This window comes from Lynx canadensis, chromosome B3, assembly GCF_007474595.2.
Source record: "Lynx canadensis isolate LIC74 chromosome B3, mLynCan4.pri.v2, whole genome shotgun sequence".
Taxonomy (NCBI): Eukaryota; Metazoa; Chordata; class Mammalia; order Carnivora; family Felidae; genus Lynx; species Lynx canadensis.
In genome coordinates, this window is record NC_044308.2 from 40366969 (window position 1) to 40383667 (window position 16699).

The 16699-nt window shown below is 39.3% G+C and overlaps 1 protein-coding gene across 1 annotated transcript in view; it reads right to left on the reverse strand.

Moving 5' to 3' along the window:
* TRIP4 (thyroid hormone receptor interactor 4) overlaps nucleotides 1-16699 on the reverse strand; it is a 67845-nt gene that overhangs the window by 11022 nt on the left and 40124 nt on the right. Inside the window, exons 10-11 of the mRNA XM_030317940.1 lie at nucleotides 14666-14790; nucleotides 13235-13326 (exon numbers count right to left, since the gene is read on the reverse strand). Coding sequence (XP_030173800.1) covers nucleotides 13235-13326; nucleotides 14666-14790 — 217 coding nt within the window. The remainder of the gene's footprint in view (nucleotides 1-13234; nucleotides 13327-14665; nucleotides 14791-16699) is intronic.

Below are 16699 nucleotides of genomic sequence, written 5' to 3' on the forward strand. Positions count from 1 at the left end.
GATAATGGTGATGGGTTGTACAACACTGTAAAAGTACTTAATGCCACTGAATTGTATACCTAAAAATGGTTAAAATGGTAAGTTGCAGGTTATATATTTTATCACAATACAAACAAAATTTTAAAAAAATCAAGATCCTGAATTCTTTTCTAAACCTGCTCCTGTCTTATCCATACCCCCTTTAAAATGAGTGAATGATCCCATCTTTCCAGTGGTTCAGGCCAAAACCCCCACAATCAACCCACTGAGAAATCCTGTTAACTCTACGTTCAAAGGATGTCCAATACCTCACCATTTCCTAAGACCTCTATAGCTACTCCCTGATCCAAGCCATCATAATGTTTCCTTGGATTACTACAATAATCTAATTGGTCTGTTTCTGCCCTTAACCTCTTTCTTTTCTATTTTTAACACAGCAGTCAGAACTATTTAAAAAAATATACCAGATCATGTCACTCCTCTGCTTAAAACTCTCCAGTGGCTTTTCATCTCATTCAGAATAAAAGCCTAAATCCTCACCGTGACCTTCAGGTCCCTAGACAATCTGGCCCCCCATTTTCTTTCTTTCTTTCTTTTTTTTTTTTTTTTTTAATTTTTAATGTTTATTTATTTCTGAGAGAGACAGAGTGTGAGCAGGGGAGGGGCAGAGAGAGAGGGAGACAGAATCCAAAGCACACTCCAGGCTCCGAGCTGTCAGCACAGAGCCAGACGTGAGGCTTGAACTCACAGACCGCAAGATGCTGACCTGACCTGAGCTGAAGCTGGACACTTAACCGACTAAGCCACCCAGGTGCCCGTGGCCCATTTTCTGACACCTTTTTCTACTACTTTCACCCCCACTTTCACTCCACTGTGGCCACAATGGCTTGTTGTTCCTGTCTCTGGGTCTTTCCACTTGCCTAGTCCCTCTTCCTGGAATGCTCTACCCCCTAGCCCAGATATCCACCTGGCTTCTTCTCTCTTTCTTCAGAACTTTATTTAAATGTCAACTTTGCAGTAAGTTTTCCCTCATCATTCTATTTAAAATCGGAGCACCAAACTCCTCACAAACTTGACACTCTCAACCCCTCTCTCCTTTTTTTTTTTTCTTACAGCACTTACCATCATCTGATACTACATAACTTTACTTATTTAAATTTTTAAAAGATTTTATTTTTAAGTCATCTCTACACCCAACATGGGCCTTAAATTCATAACCTATAAGCTTCCAACTTCGGCTCAGGTCATGATCTCACAACTTGTGTGTTCAAGCCCTGTGCCAAGCTCTGTGCTGCCAGGTCAGAGCTTGGAGCTTGCTTTGGATTCTGCTTTCCTCTCTCTCTGCCCCTCACCCACTTGCACTCTCTCGCTCTCAAAAATAAACATTAAAAAAAAAATTTTTTTTTTTAATTCACAACCTAGAGATCAAGAGTTGCGTGTTCTACCAACTGAGCCAGTCAGGTGCCCCTAAAAATTTAAATATGGCTTCCCTTTACTAGGATGACAGCTCCATGAAGGCAAGGATTTTTGTCTGTTTTGTTTATTCCTAAGCACTTTGAATCATGCCTGACACACAGTAGGCAACCGATAATTATTTGTTGAATTTGGGGCATTTGGGTGGCTCAGTTGGTTAAGGGTCCAACTCTTGATCTCAGCTCAGGTCGTGATCTCAGGGTCATGGGTTCAAGCCCCATGTTGGGTTCTGTGCTGACAGCTCAGAGCCTGGAGCCTGCTTCAGATTCTGTGTCTCCCTCTCTCTCTGCCTCTCCCCCACTCACACTCTGTCTCTCAAAAATGAATAAATGTTAAAAAAAAATTAAATTTTTTGTTGTTAGTGAATTAAAGAACAATGAATTTATCAACTTGTGCATTAAGGTTATCTTTAATTTTTTTTTTAACGTTTATTTATTTTTGAGACAGAGAGAGACAGAGCATGAATAGGGGGAGGGTCAGAGAGAGAGGGAGACACAGAATCTGAAACAGGGTCCAGGCTCTGAGCTGTCAGCACAGAGCCCGACACTGGGCTCGAACCCACGGACCACCGGATCATGACCTGAGCCGAAGTCGGACGCTTAACCGACTGAACCACCCAGGTGCCCCTAAGGTTATCTTAATCATGCTAAATACACACAGGCTGAGAACTAGACACTCTTAGGATGATAGCCCTGGGTAAAAGCAGGTGCTATCCTATAATCTGTTCCCCCCCCCCCCCGCCCCCCTGCCAAGATAAATTAGAACTCTTGGCAAGTGGGCCAATAAGGCCTTATGTTTAATATAAACTACCCTGACATATATTAATAGAGTAAGCAAATGTCAAATAACGGGGAAAATGATGGACAAATGAAATTATAGAACAAGAGGTTTATGGGACCCATTCTTGCTTCACAATAAAGATAAACATCAAAATCAACTTTCCAAACTTAATCTAAATCCAAGTTTTATGTGAGTATCTCTTTTCTCAAACTATTACTGAACTTCAGGAGGCTTACAAGAAACAGAGCTGACGAGCAAAGCAGCCTGCAAAAAAATAAAGCAAAGGCCTATGTGTTGGGAAAAGGGGTAGAATACATTAAAGCAAAGTCAGTTTGGCACAGCCTCAGTACCTCCAGAAAAGCATAATCACTGCAACTGGGGTCTGGACACTATGGACCACATTAAAAACTGACAAGTCAGTGACTTACAGGAAAGGGATTTTGGTCTGAGAGTAAAAAGACAAAAATGCACCTGATGGAGAGAAAAGTAAATTAGGGGCACCTGGCTGGCTCAGTCAGTAGAGCACATGACTCTTGATCCTTGGGGTAGTGAGTTCAAGCCCCACATTGAGTGCAGAGCTTGTTTTAAAAAAGAGAAAAGTAAATTAAGAGAAGGTTCATATTTAGAAACAGTGTGAATAAACTCCGGACGCTATAGTAAGGGTCAATGAGAGCACATCAGACAGGTTAGGGAATGTGGATTTTAAGATCAGGCAACTCAAAGCAACCATTCAAATTCAGTAACAGATTCCTCAGGAAGTTGCTGCTGTTGTTGCCTATGAAAACATGACTCCTATCACCTGGTTTCCAGCCTGATGAGTGGGGGAGGTGGGCCTACTCTTCTTTCATGCCTCATAAATTTCATAGCTGTCTAACATAACAGGTAATTAACTACTAAACAGCCATTTTCTTCTCTTCTCCAGAGGGAAATTGTTCACCAGTCGTTTAGAAAACATTTCTTTTGCCATTTTCATAAGAGAAAAAAAAAGGTTAGTAGTTTTTGGCAATCACTACTAATTCAGAGTCAAGTGGCCGTTTTCACCAACTCTGCAAGCCTCCATTTAGTCCTTGTACTGAAATGATCAGTAACTCCTAAATGATGCCACTCTTGACAACAAATCCCCAGATGACCTATAAATCTTATACCTGTCTCCAGAGGACTAACAGCTACCGCAAACAGTTAAGAAAGAACTCACTGACAAAGAACATATATTTGCTGTAGGTTTTCTTGGTTTAAACTTTGGGGAACTAGACAGGACATGAAATCAGGCTCTGAAATCTAGTTAGCTGAAAACCAACTCCACGAAGATTGAGGTGATAATACTCAGAAAAAGAGAAGGAAATAAGTCTGATAAAAAGGCTACAAGTAAAACAGATCCAAAGAAGCATATCCTGAAAGCAATTCTCTAATAGTTCTCTAATAGTTCTTGTTTATCTTTTCTGTTAAAGCAATTCAACAAGTCTACAGGACACACAACTAGTACCTTAGGCCCCACTATACTGGAAGATAAAACTTTTCTCACATCAGAATAACATAGGAGTAGTGATGCTCTGACAAGATGACAACTGTATATTTGACTGGAGTTGGATAGAGACCAAGCCAGCTGGCCCAATATGGGATCACTGAATTCCCACGTACAAGTACCCAAATCAAATCATGTGCTCAGTATAGGGGCGCTTGAGTGGCTTAATCAGTTAAGCATCAGACTCTTGCTTTCATTTCACGTCGTGATCTCAAGGTTTTTGAGTTTGAGCCCTGCAATGGGCTCTGAGCTGATAGGGCAGAGACTGCTTGGGATTCTCTCTTTCCCTCTCTCTCTGCCCCTCCCCTGCTTTCACTCTCTCTCTCTCTCTCTCAAAACTAAACATTTTTTTTTAATAATCATGTGCTCAGTATCAAAGATGGAGGGATTGCAGCTCAATGCTACAGAGTTCATATTTGCTCCAGGTGAAAAGAATAATATGCAGCTTAAGGGTCTTACAGCCATTTGTGGAAGATGACCTAGTTGAAGCCACACAGCATTGGTTTCCTGGTCCCATCCTACTCACAGTTAAGTTTCCACTGTGGCTTTCTGTGCCCTTTGGAATTCTATGCTAGAACCTCCATACACAAGAGAACCTAAGCAAGTGTATTTTCTCTAAAATTAACTGCATAGCTTTTCTGCCTTATTTAAGACCTAAATGGGAATCACCCACTCACAACAGTTATTTTTGGTCTTAAATTTCCTATAGCAGGTTTCACTCCAACTTAAACTAGTGAGAACCAAAAGAAAATTACTCTTAATTAAAGATACTATGTTGTAAGGTCCTTTAACCATTGAAGTCTACATTTGGGACTAATAACTCAGAATGCTAAAACTCCTCTTAAGGGATAGGACTATTTTAGAATTTATCTCCCAACGGGAGATAACTTAACTGAGAACAACTGTTTTGAGGCACAGTTCAGAACATCCTTTGACATCAGTTAACATACCAAGGTAAGATAACTGTCAGGCAAACTGGTGCTATTAACAGTAACAATATGCCTTTATTGAATGATATTTGTCTTTGAGAACAAAACAGATTAAAACATTTTAAACTATCCAAATAAAAAATCATAACACTGTATGTTAACTATACCGGAATTAAATGGTTTTTTTTTTTTTTAATTTTATTTTTAAGTGATCTCTACATCCAACATGGAACTGAAACTCACAACCCCAAAAATGAGAATCACATGCTCTCCCAACTGAGCCAGCCAGGCACCCCTGGAATTAAAATTCTTCTTTTTTATCATAAAAAAATTGATTTTTGTATGGTGATTACATATTATAGTACTTCTTTCCTTTACTGCTATAATATAGGTTTTCTTTACCACAGGTCATTTATTTCAAAGTTATTTATCTTAAAAGAATATTTTCTCTCTTTTCCTTAAAGTTTAGCTATTTATTTTGAGAGAGAGAGAGAGAGAGGCAGAAAGAGAGGGAGAGAATCCCAAGCAGGCTCTGAGCCATCAGTGCAGAGCCCAATGTGGGGTTCGAACCCAGAAACCATGAAATCATGGTCTGAGCTGAAATCAAAAGCTGGACATTTAACTGACTGAGCTATCCAGGTGCCTCAAGAAAATTCTTTTTTTGTACACTCCATGTGGACTAATGATACTACCATTCACCCAACTGCCAGAGCCCAAAACCCAAGTTTATCTCAGATTTCTTTCTCTTATCTTTCATATCGAATCAAATCACCAAGTCCTATAGACTTTACCTCCTAAACATTTCAATCATCTGTTCCTTTCTGCCCAACTCATCTGCCAGAGCAATAATAGAAATATGAACACAGTAGCCCAGGGAAGGAAGTGATTAGTCTTGTCAGGGAGGAAATGGACTGAGGTCTAGGAAGACACTACAGAGAGTGACATCTGAGTTGTTTAAAAGGATGAATATGAACTATCCTGGTGGAGAAGAGCATGGTGACCTGATAAAGGATGGCATACTGAGGAAGACAAATTCTTTCTTCAGGACTCACCTTTTTTAGAAGCTTCCTTAACCCTCTCCACCCCGCCCCCAGTCAAGCTGCGTTAGGAGTTAGGGCCTCTCACACATTCCTTTTTCATATGATAATTAGTATGGTTGGGTTTTCTTGTCTCAGTCTCTTCTAGTAGACTGAAAGATCCAGAAAGATGAAGTATCTGTTAAAACTCTGGATCCTTAGTCTTTTTTTTTTTTTTTTTTTAATGTTTACTTATCCTTGACAGAGAGAGTGAGACAGAGCGTGAGTGGGGGAGGGCCAGAGAGAGGAAGACACAGAATGGGAAGCAGGCTCCGGGCTCTGAGCTGTCAGCACAGAGCCCAACGTGGGGCTTGAATCATGAACATGAGAACATGACCTGAGCCGAAGTCGGACGCTTAACCAACTGAGCCACCCAGGTGCCCCTGGATCCTTAGTCTTTAGCGCAGTTCCTGGCACATGACAGATGGTCAGTCAATACTTACTGAATGTATGATTGTATAACATTCCAAGCAATAAAATCTTAGATAATTTGCTACCTGGTTCATACAGTAGACTAGGTGAAAAATTAAGAAGGCTTGAACAGATTGCAAGAAGATACCAAGGCTACAGCAGATTCCTTCTAGATCAAGCAGACCACTTTCTCTCTAACCTTCGGTTTACTTACAGGTAACATGAAGGTGTCACATTAAGTGATTGATTCTACTTACATAAAACCTCTTACATCTATTCCCCTCTTGTCTAATTTCACTGGCATTATCCTAGAACAGACCTTTGAAAATATCTCGACCCTGGAATGACAACTGCCATCTCATTAGTCTCCCCACCTTCAGGCTCTTCACTGCAATTAATCTTCCACCTTGCAGTCAGATCCATTTTCCTAAATGGAGGCCCTGATCACGTTCCAAACACCCCGGCTCCATTCCACAACTGACTACAGATCAAAGTCTTACCTCTGAAGCCTATCATTCAAAGCTATCTACCATCTGACCGCAACATACCTTTCCATTCTTGTTTCCTGCTTCTTCCTCTTCTTCTCCCATACTCGTCTCTCAACAAACTGGTTTGCTATTATTCTCTGGACAGGCCCCTAACTTCCCACCTCACACTACTCCTCCTCCTTGGAATATGCTTTTCTTATCAACTAAGTAGGAAGACCTGAACAGCAATCCCAATTCTACCATTTACTGACTGACACTCTGCAAATTACTTTAACTCTCTGTCTTGAATTCTCTTCTCTTTTTTTTTTTTTTAAATTTTTTTTTTCAACGTTTATTCATTTTTGGGACAGAAAGAGACAGAGCATGAACGGGGGAGGGGCAGAGAGAGAGGGAGACACAGAATCGGAAACAGGCTCCAAGCCATCAGCCCAGAGCCTGACGCGGGGCTCGAACTCACGGAGCGCGAGATCGTGACCTGGCTGAAGTCGGACGCTTAACCGACTGCGCCACCCAGGCGCCCCGAATTCTCTTCTCTTTATTTTATTTTTTTTTTTTTTCAACGTTTATTTATTTTTTGGGGACAGAGAGAGACAGAGCATGAACGGGGGAGGGGCAGAGAGAGAGGGAGACACAGAATCGGAAACAGGCTCCAGGCTCCGAGCCATCAGCCCAGAGCCCGACGCGGGGCTCGAACTCACGGACCGCGAGATCGTGACCCGGCTGAAGTCGGACGCTTTACCGACTGCGCCACCCAGGCGCCCCTCTCTTCTCTTTAAAAGAGGGATAACGATACTTTGCTTGAAGTGGTTGTGAGGATAAGAAAATAACATACATAATAGGCCTTGTATATAATAGCTGATCAAAAAGTGATAGATTTTATTATTATTACCTTTCAAGGCTAATTCAAAAGCCATATTCTTTTTTTTTTTTAAGTTTATTTATTTATGTTGAGAAAGTGTGATAGAGTATGAGGAAGGGGCAGAAAGAGAGGGAGAGAGAATTCCAAGCAGGCTCTGAGCTGACAAAGAAGGCTTAAACTCAGATCATGACGGAGTTAATCATCATTAACAGAGATCATGACCTGACCCAAAATCTAGAGTCAGATACTTAACTGATTGAGCCACCCAGGCAGCCCAAAAAGCCATATTCTTAATAAAGTTTTTTGGGGTCCCTTCTAGCTAGAAGCAACCTTTCTGTCCTTTAAATTCCTCAGAGACACTCTACTTTTCAAGACAGTTATCCTTGCTTTTTATTTTGTTTTTCTTTGTTTACATACATATTTTACCTATCTAGTAGTCTTTTAAACACCCCGAGGACAGACCCCATGGCTAATTCATCTTTTTGTTTCTTGTAGTGTCTAAAACAATGTCTGATTTATGGTAGGCACTCAAATATTTACTGATACTTAAGAAAACCTTAAGAGTTATAGGTTTGTTTTCAGATGAAAAGGTAAAAACATTAAAGAATTTACATAAATGTATAGACAAGTGTTAATGTTCCCCTCCTCTTTTCGGGATAAGTACAAAGGAAAGCAAAATGCTTTCTGGAATATAAAAAAATATACGTGGTTGTGTTCAACTCAGCAAGTAGGCATTTGACACCCAGATTACCAAACAACTTTAAAGATAGTCTGCTCTGACCTAGAAATTCCAGTAAATATTCTAGTCTTCATGAGAATTCTGAAAATATGTTCCCTGTTTCACTCAAGTAAGCTGTACTTTTAAAGAACAGCCTAGGGTTAGGCTAGTTGTGGCAGACACACAGTTCCCCTCTTTGTTGGGTCTCTGACATGGCCCTCATGATCCCTTAGAAATCCACATTTTAGGTCTATAAATATGCAGGTTTTCTCAGTATGACAGAGGACATTTTCACATATTTTAAAAGAAAGTAGGGGCACCTGGGTGGCTCACTCGGTTGGGCGTCCAACTTCGGCTCAGGTCATGATCTTGCCGTTTGTGAGTTCGAGCCCCGCATCGAGCTCTGTGCTGGCAGCTCGGAGCCTGGAGCCTGCTTTGGATTCTTTGTCTCCCCTTCTCTGTGCCCCTCCCATGCTCGAGCTCTGTGTCTGTCTCTCAATAATGAATAAACATACATACATACATACATACATACATACAAAGAAAGAAAGAAAGAAAGAAAGAAAGAAAGAAAGAAAGAAAGAAAGAGTTTGTGGGGGTGCCTGGCTGGCTCAGCCAGTAAAGAATGTGACTTTTGATCTTGGGGTTGTGAGTTCAAGCCCCATGCTGGGCACAGAACTTACTTTAAAAAAAAAAAAAAGAAAAAGAAAAAGAAAATTTGGGGATACTGCATTTTTCAAGGCTGTTATCTGGGTTGAATACTAACTATTACTTCCTTCATTCTCTAATTTCTCACCTCTCAGACCTACAGACAATCCATTGATTGATGATAGAAGCTGATGATTTCCACACATGATTTTTGCAAACCTTCCTGATGATCTGTATTGCTTGGATACCCTTATAGGAGAAGGACCAAATAATACTCTCTACCCCAATGAAGACTTCAATTCTATTGCTAATGTCAGTTATATAGGCACCCAGCAGAACTGCTTCAGCATAACTCTTTAAAGATAGGGTCTTGGCTATTATAAAAGCCATAAGATCAAATGGACTGAAGGGTCAGTAAACTGGCAGGAGAGGAATGGATTTAGTCAGAAGAAATGGAATAATCAATGACCTTGGAGATTTCAGACAAATCAGATTTTCTATTGAAGGCAGAGATATAAATAGCCCAAACACAACATAGACAAGTAGAAACAAAAGCCACCAACTCAACTTTCTGTTTGAAAACTTGTTAGGTCTAGAGAACTGTTCAAACCACAGCTGCTAATGGTTATGGATTTGGCAATCAAAATGTCTTTGTTAAAAAAAAAAAAAAAGTTTTAACTGCCTTACTATTGAGGTTACAAACCACAGCCTTGATGCATTGTTGCAGTCAACATCCTCCCTGCTGTTTTTGAGAGCTTACATCTGCTGCTGGCAGATAAAGTGCTGGCAAACTGCATGGGCTCCTTCCAGGGGAATACAGGAGAAGCTGTAACTAGATGGCTCTCATCTACCTTTCTCTCCTGAGTTGACCCCACAGCCTTTGCTGCATCATTCTTGTCTTGTCTAGGTTGATTCCCTGCCATTACTCAGAGGGCTGAGGGTCTAGTGGGATTTTCTTTTGGCACAAATTGGCCATGCCAGCCATACTACTCTTAGAAGATAAAAGGAAGACGAGTTCTTAGCTCAGGGGAAAGCATTTTAAGCACATATTTTAAAAAATCACTTAGAGTATAGTGTACTTGATTTTAAATAACCTCTAATAAAACTTTTTTTTTTAAAGAGACTAAATGATCACATTATGCCAAAAATAGTGAGGGCTTAGTATATTTTAACTTATCAAAGAAAGGCCAAGAATGTGAGGTCAGGAAGTAAGTTACTGAGTTTCTTTGGGGAAGGAAAAAGGAACAAGATGGAGAAGTAAAATGTGGTCCAAGTCACACATGAGATTAGTTTCAGTTGAAATAAAAACTACTAGATCTACATTGGTTTTCAAAGAAAATGTCATTCAGCTGGGTAATGAAAAATGAGTGTAAAGGTGCAGAAAGAAGACATAGGTCAAGAAATTGTTTGCTGTATGATTCTCCCTCAGTGAGATGACCTATGACAATAAAAGAAAACCAAACATACTTAGGCTAGCACTTTCTTAGCTGTATATACAAGATACCAGTTCTGCAGTATGAAAGTAGGTAGTGTGTATGAGGTAGGGGGAGGGGATTTATGGTCGAAAAGTTTAACACTGTATGTTGTATCCATTAGACGTAACAGACAGTTGTATCAGAGAGTCATAATGCACACTAGTGTATTAAGGTCTCTGAGAAGGTCTACAGTAAACAAACACATTTGTCTGATACAAACACATTTTCCAAATGTATGTGTCCATTCAGAACCACCTCCCCCTGTTTTTATTTCCCCAGAGAACACCTATACATGGAAGAGTTTGGGAAATGCTAGTCTAGGGCTATTATTCCTAAACTTTCAACTCATTCTTACAGTAATGAGAGTAAGGTTTGTAAAACAGACTAGGCAATCACATTACTAACATCACAGAACCACAGCTCAAACAAAGACAGGTAGATTACCAAAGACGCTTGAGACATTTTCCGAAAGGCAGCCAAATACCAAAGCTACAACTTTTAAAAGATCTTTATCTAATAAATAATCCCCAAATAAGACTAATATCAATTCTGCATACATTCATGAGCTACCCTCAAAGAAAAGAAACAGTGGGGAAAAGCCCCAAAAAAGCTGACCATAGGGAAAATGAGTAAGGGATTCCTATTTGATGAAGCCTACTGGCTTCTGGCATTTGGAGATATTCTAATGACATATACCAGAGAAATTCATAAGGAGAGTTGCCAGGACCTCCAGCTGGGAACATATGGAAGGATTCCTACATTTCTATGTGCTGCCCTCAGCATTCTCAGGATAAAAGACAGAATCTAAGCTCAAGGAGGAGAATCATGCTGACCTGAAAGAGAAGTATCCATGAGAAACCAAAAAAGATTTGTCAATTAGATTTCTAACTCCCATAAGCTTGCTGTACTCCACAGACTAGGATTACTGTTTCCTACCCTTCTCTACACATTTTGTGGAAGGAAGAAGACTGGCTGTCTAGTGATTGAAATCATTTGACCTTGTATCAGATGGTGGTTTGCTTGATGGACAAATAAAAAAATAAAGGAAGGCCCTTTGCCAAACCCCACCACCCACATACCAGATGCTCCAGATTCCCCCTTTTAAATTTTTTTTAACTTTTAAAAATAGGTTTATTTATTTTAAGAGCAAGAGAGAGAGAGCAAGCATGTGTGCACACGTGCAAGCAAGGAAGCAGCAGAGAGAGAATCCCAACGTGGGGCCTGAACCCATGAACCATGAAATCATGACCTGAGCTCAAACCAAGAGCTGGACGCTCAACCAACTGAGCCACCAGGTACCCTGATTTCCCTTTAAGAATGCAGATATCCTATGAAGAAAATATACTGATAATATATTAACTCATCCTAAGCTATTAATGCCTGTGACAGTCTTTAAAACTATAAGGCCTACACCAATGTAAGCAATTTTTATAACTGTTACTTCTAGACTGAAAAAAAAAGGGGAGAGAAAGAGAGGAAAGAAGATACTGGGGAAATGGGCAAAAGGCCCATGGAAGCACAGGTACAACGGTGTGGAAAAAAGGGTCTCCACATGTCCATGGTTTTGCCTGGGTCTGAATTAGGTAGTAAGGTTCAGAACAAAAGGCTAGGGGTCAAATCCATGCCAAAATGCATGCATTGTACTCCTATACATAAAGTAATCAGAGAAGAGCTAAGGAGGCAATCCACAAGAAAATGAAAGAAAACTAGAGGGATAATTACTGGCTAAAATCTGTGAGGAAAGGGTAGAGAGGGTAAGATAGATAAGATCAGGTTGGTTTTTTAAGTTATTTATTTATTTACTTATTTAGAAAGAGAGAGAGAGAGAGAGAGAGAGAGCGCGTGTGCGCTTGCATGAGCTCACAAGCAGGAGAGGGGCAGAGACAGGAAAGAAATCCCAAGCAGGATCCACACTGCCAGCGCAGAACCCCGTCAGAGCAGAGCCTGATGCGGGGCTCAAGCCCACAAACTGCGAGATTATGACCTAAGCCAAAATCAAGAGTCAGATGCTCAACTGAGTGAACCACCCAGGCTCCCTAATAGGAGTTTTTACAACAGTAATAATGTTATCAAAAGGCAAATAGATCTGGAAAAGAAAGAGTTTACTGAGAAAAATTAAGCTGAAAAACATTTTCCTAAGTACAGTGGTTGCCTAAGGCAATTGTTGAAAGTACAGGAAAACCATACTGTTAGGTAAGACTCTACAGGCTTCAAGGAGAGACTTTGCCATTTTGGATTCTGCTAGTCTGAGTCTAAACATACAGCTCTAAAATTTCAGGCGTTCTCCAATGAAGCTAAAGTCTTTAGGCTCCCTCTGCTGCTCAAAAATGAAATCTAGTTATGTCAGTCCAACCTTCAATGATCAAAAGAAATAAAAATACATACCTACACGTGTGCACATACCCCCTCGCATATACACTCCCCAAATATGGCACAGTCCAGGCAATCAGAAATCAGAATTCAAACTTACTTGCCTATCATGAATTCTCTGGCTTGAACCAAATCTTCCACAATAATAACAAATCCTATCATCCTCACCACCTAATTGAAATAATTCAAAGGATAATGGAGGGTATCTTTACCAAAAGCAGCAAAGTTTTATGAAAGGTGAGGACCCTTTATTTGTTAGCTTGACTGGGGAAATAGCTTTTTATGCAGAAATGTACATGTATTAGAAACCAGAACAATCACTAGTTTTTCTGTTTCTGCACTGGTCTTGTATCTGTCCAGTATTTCCCTATGAAAAGATTATCCTCACATGTCTAAATTCAGTTGCTATCACCTTACTATCAGCACGATATTCTGTATTGAAGGATTTACAAGTCAACTATGGTGGCAAACTAAGCATGTGTCCAAGAGAAGTATACTTTACCCACCTGTTCCTTAAACTGCTTCTGGGACAAGCAGTCAATGAGGTCCACACAGCCCAGAAGACAACCTGACGGATAGTCGTTGGGAAATTCCACATCTGAATCAAGAATAAGAGAAGCATCAGCTATATATCCTTTTTGTTCCCCTGAAACTCACAAATCTGTTTCCAATTCTGAACAAATCACTATCTCTATTACCTACTGTAGACACAGAAAAACAATGAGGTTTTTATTTAGCACAAGTGTTTGCATTTTAGCAACAAATTTAGTGAGTGTCTGGCATAGTCCACTATCTACATTCTAAGCTATAAAAAAAATTACCCTTACACCATCAAAGTTCAAGGACCCTACAACTTCACTCCAAAAAAATCATTCCACCTATACTCAATTGGATTAACCTGGAGTTTGGTGGTGATGGGTTTTGGAAACAAGCTACAGCTGTGAAGAGAAAAACCAAAAAGTGTAGTAAAACATTTAAGAATGACAGAACACAGGGGGAGAGAGAGAGAGAAAAAAAAAAGAATGACAGAACATAAATTTAAAACAAGCTAGTCATGTCAGTCAAAACATTGTGCTTTTAAGGAAACAAGCACCTTTGATTCCTCAAGTTTTGGTTTCCTTAAAACTTTTAAAGGTAGTTCTATAATCATCCTCTCATTCTACCTTCAAAACAAGTGTATGAGTTAGATAAGAGGAAGGAAAACAAGACATCTAAGAGTCAGAAACAGTTTTTTTGGATCCAAATATAATGTGCTTGGGAGTAATTCCCAAAATATAATGGTTAAGTCAACCAACTCTGACCTGTCCAAATCCCATAGCAGATGTTTATTTGGGTCAGTCCCCTCAAAAAATTCTTATTGTGGTTGTTCTTCCCAATCTAAAGATCCCAGAGTTTATAAAAGTCATTATACTCTCACAGTTAAAAATTTTTTAAAAAAGAAAATTTTCTTAAATTAAAACAGGTTGGTTGATTTCTAGTCTTGGGAACTGATAAGCATATTTTTTAATGTTTATTTATTTATTTTGAAAGAGAGGAGACAGCAGGTGTGAGCAAGGGAGGGCAGAGAGAAAGGGAGAGACAGAAAGAATGCCAAGCAGGCTAGTCGCTGCCAGAGCAGAGTCCGACGTGGGGGCTGAACCCACGAACGGTGAGATCATGACCTGAGCTGAAATCAAGAGTCAGATGCTTAACTGACTGAGCCAGCCATACGCCCTGGGAACTGATATTTTTATTTGCACTGTTTGATGAATGAATGCTTTGAACATCTGCCCAGGTTTGCCGCTAAACAAACAAACATACACAAAGATTAAAGTCCCTCTCATCTACTTCCCTCCCCCCCCCCAAAAAAAAAAAGTCAGAGGAGGAAGGGGGTGAAAGAAGATGAACTTCTTTCCTTTCCATCAAGTAATACTGAATGGAGAATATATGTCTGTCACCTTTCCCACGAAGAAGACGATATGTAGTCTGGAGTTCTGAGACTTCTTGAGGGGAGGGTCTTTTGGCTGTGGCTGCTATCCAAAGACGTCCTCTGTGAGGAGTGTACCAACTTCTGCCCTCCACCCTTAAAAAAATTACAAATTTAGTAGAAAGGATCTAAATTCTAGTGTCCCAGAGGATCTCATCTAATATAGCAACTCACCCAGCTAAACCAAGAGATCTATAGAAGATATCTCACACAGAGGGGTATTTTGTGTGAAAAACATAATTATAACACAATACCCTTAAATGGAGTATGAACCCTGTTCTCTAGCTTTTCCTATCATCAGAATAAAGACAATGATCTCTTTCAGGTCCTATTTTTAACTCCATCTCTGTAAGTCAGACTTGTATCTTTCACTAGCCTTGTGACTTCCACCATTTAAATCTTACACTTTTAAGGCATCCAAACTGTTCCACACAAAGGAAATCCTTGATGTTCTTTGAGTCACGGGCTAACTTTTTCTTGGAAGATTTGTTAATCGTTTTCTAACCTAACAGAAAAATCTTCACCAACACACAAATCTCTAAGAACAGTACTTTTATAGTTGTCACTTTATAGAATTTAAATAAATAAAAATGTTTATCATCTTCACTCTTTAAATTGCAACCATATTCATTTATATTTTCTAAGTATTTTATAAAGGATCATGTTCTTTGTAAATAATTAAACAACTTGACTAGTTTGAAAGAATCTTTAGGTGGAATAACAATGCATCCAAGAGAACTTAATTACTCTCCAAGGATTACAAAAAGATATTCCTGGGGGATGGGAGGTTGGGCAAAACGAGCGAAGGAGAAAGGGAGATACAGGACTCCAGTTATAGAATGAGTTAAGTCATGGTAATAAAAAGCACAGCATAACGAATAAAATGATATTATAATAGCAATGTAACGGGACAGATGGTAGCTATACTTATGGTGAACACAGCATAATGTATATAAACTTGTCAAATCACTAAGCTGTCTACCTGCAACTAATGTAACATTGTGTCAACTATACTCAAAAAATAAATAAGTGAAAAGAAAAAAAAAAAGGATGTTTCTCTTTTAGTTCCAATCAAATACCTTGATAATATACTCCTATTATACTATTCTTACAATGGGAAATAGGGAATTTCTCATATCCTTCATTTTCCAATATAGATGAACTGAAATAATGCCAGGCACATACATAGCAGGTGATCAAAAAATGAAGAACTAATCAGTATCGTTCTTCCCTCCACACCAGATAATCTGAAGGGTTATTGGGAAAATCGTCTCACAAATGTGGCAGAATCATTCATTTTATTTCTGTGGGATTAGTGATTGTGAGCTGGATGTTGCTCATCTGTTCTTTTCAGTAACAAAATCTGAAGAATATAGATCCAAAACAGGAGAGAAATGTAAACATTCTGATTCTCTCAGCAGAAAGCGAGCTGTTTAGTTTTCTGCTTTGGAAGAGGGAAAAGACAACCAAATTGTAGAAAACTGAGTAAGAACAGATACCTGAGGGTCTAGTTGCCCTGGAGCAGAAGCAGATTCACATGCATTTGTTCTAATGGCATTACACACATGAACTAAAAAGCAATTACAATTACAAACCAAAGCAAGAAGACCTAACCTTCAAGAAGGGAGAAAAATGACAATGCACCGTAATGAAAGAAGGAAATCACAGCTAATAATGAATACACCAAAGTAGAAATGATTGATACTAAATGCCAATAAAAAATTTTCTTTCAGAAGACAAATGACTGAAACTTACACAGTAAGACTGGAAAAAACCACTAAAAACTTGAACTCAAGTTCCATCTCTGCCACTAACTAGCTTTTAATTCAGAGAAAGCTACTTTATCTATAAAGTGTCCTTACGTAAGTGTCCTCATTTGTGCAAGACTGTAATAATACTGGCCTTATCTATTTTATTTTATTTTATTTTTTTTTTTTTTTAATTTTTTTTTTTTCAACGTTTATTTATTTTTGGGACAGAGAGAGACAGAGCATGAACGGGGGAG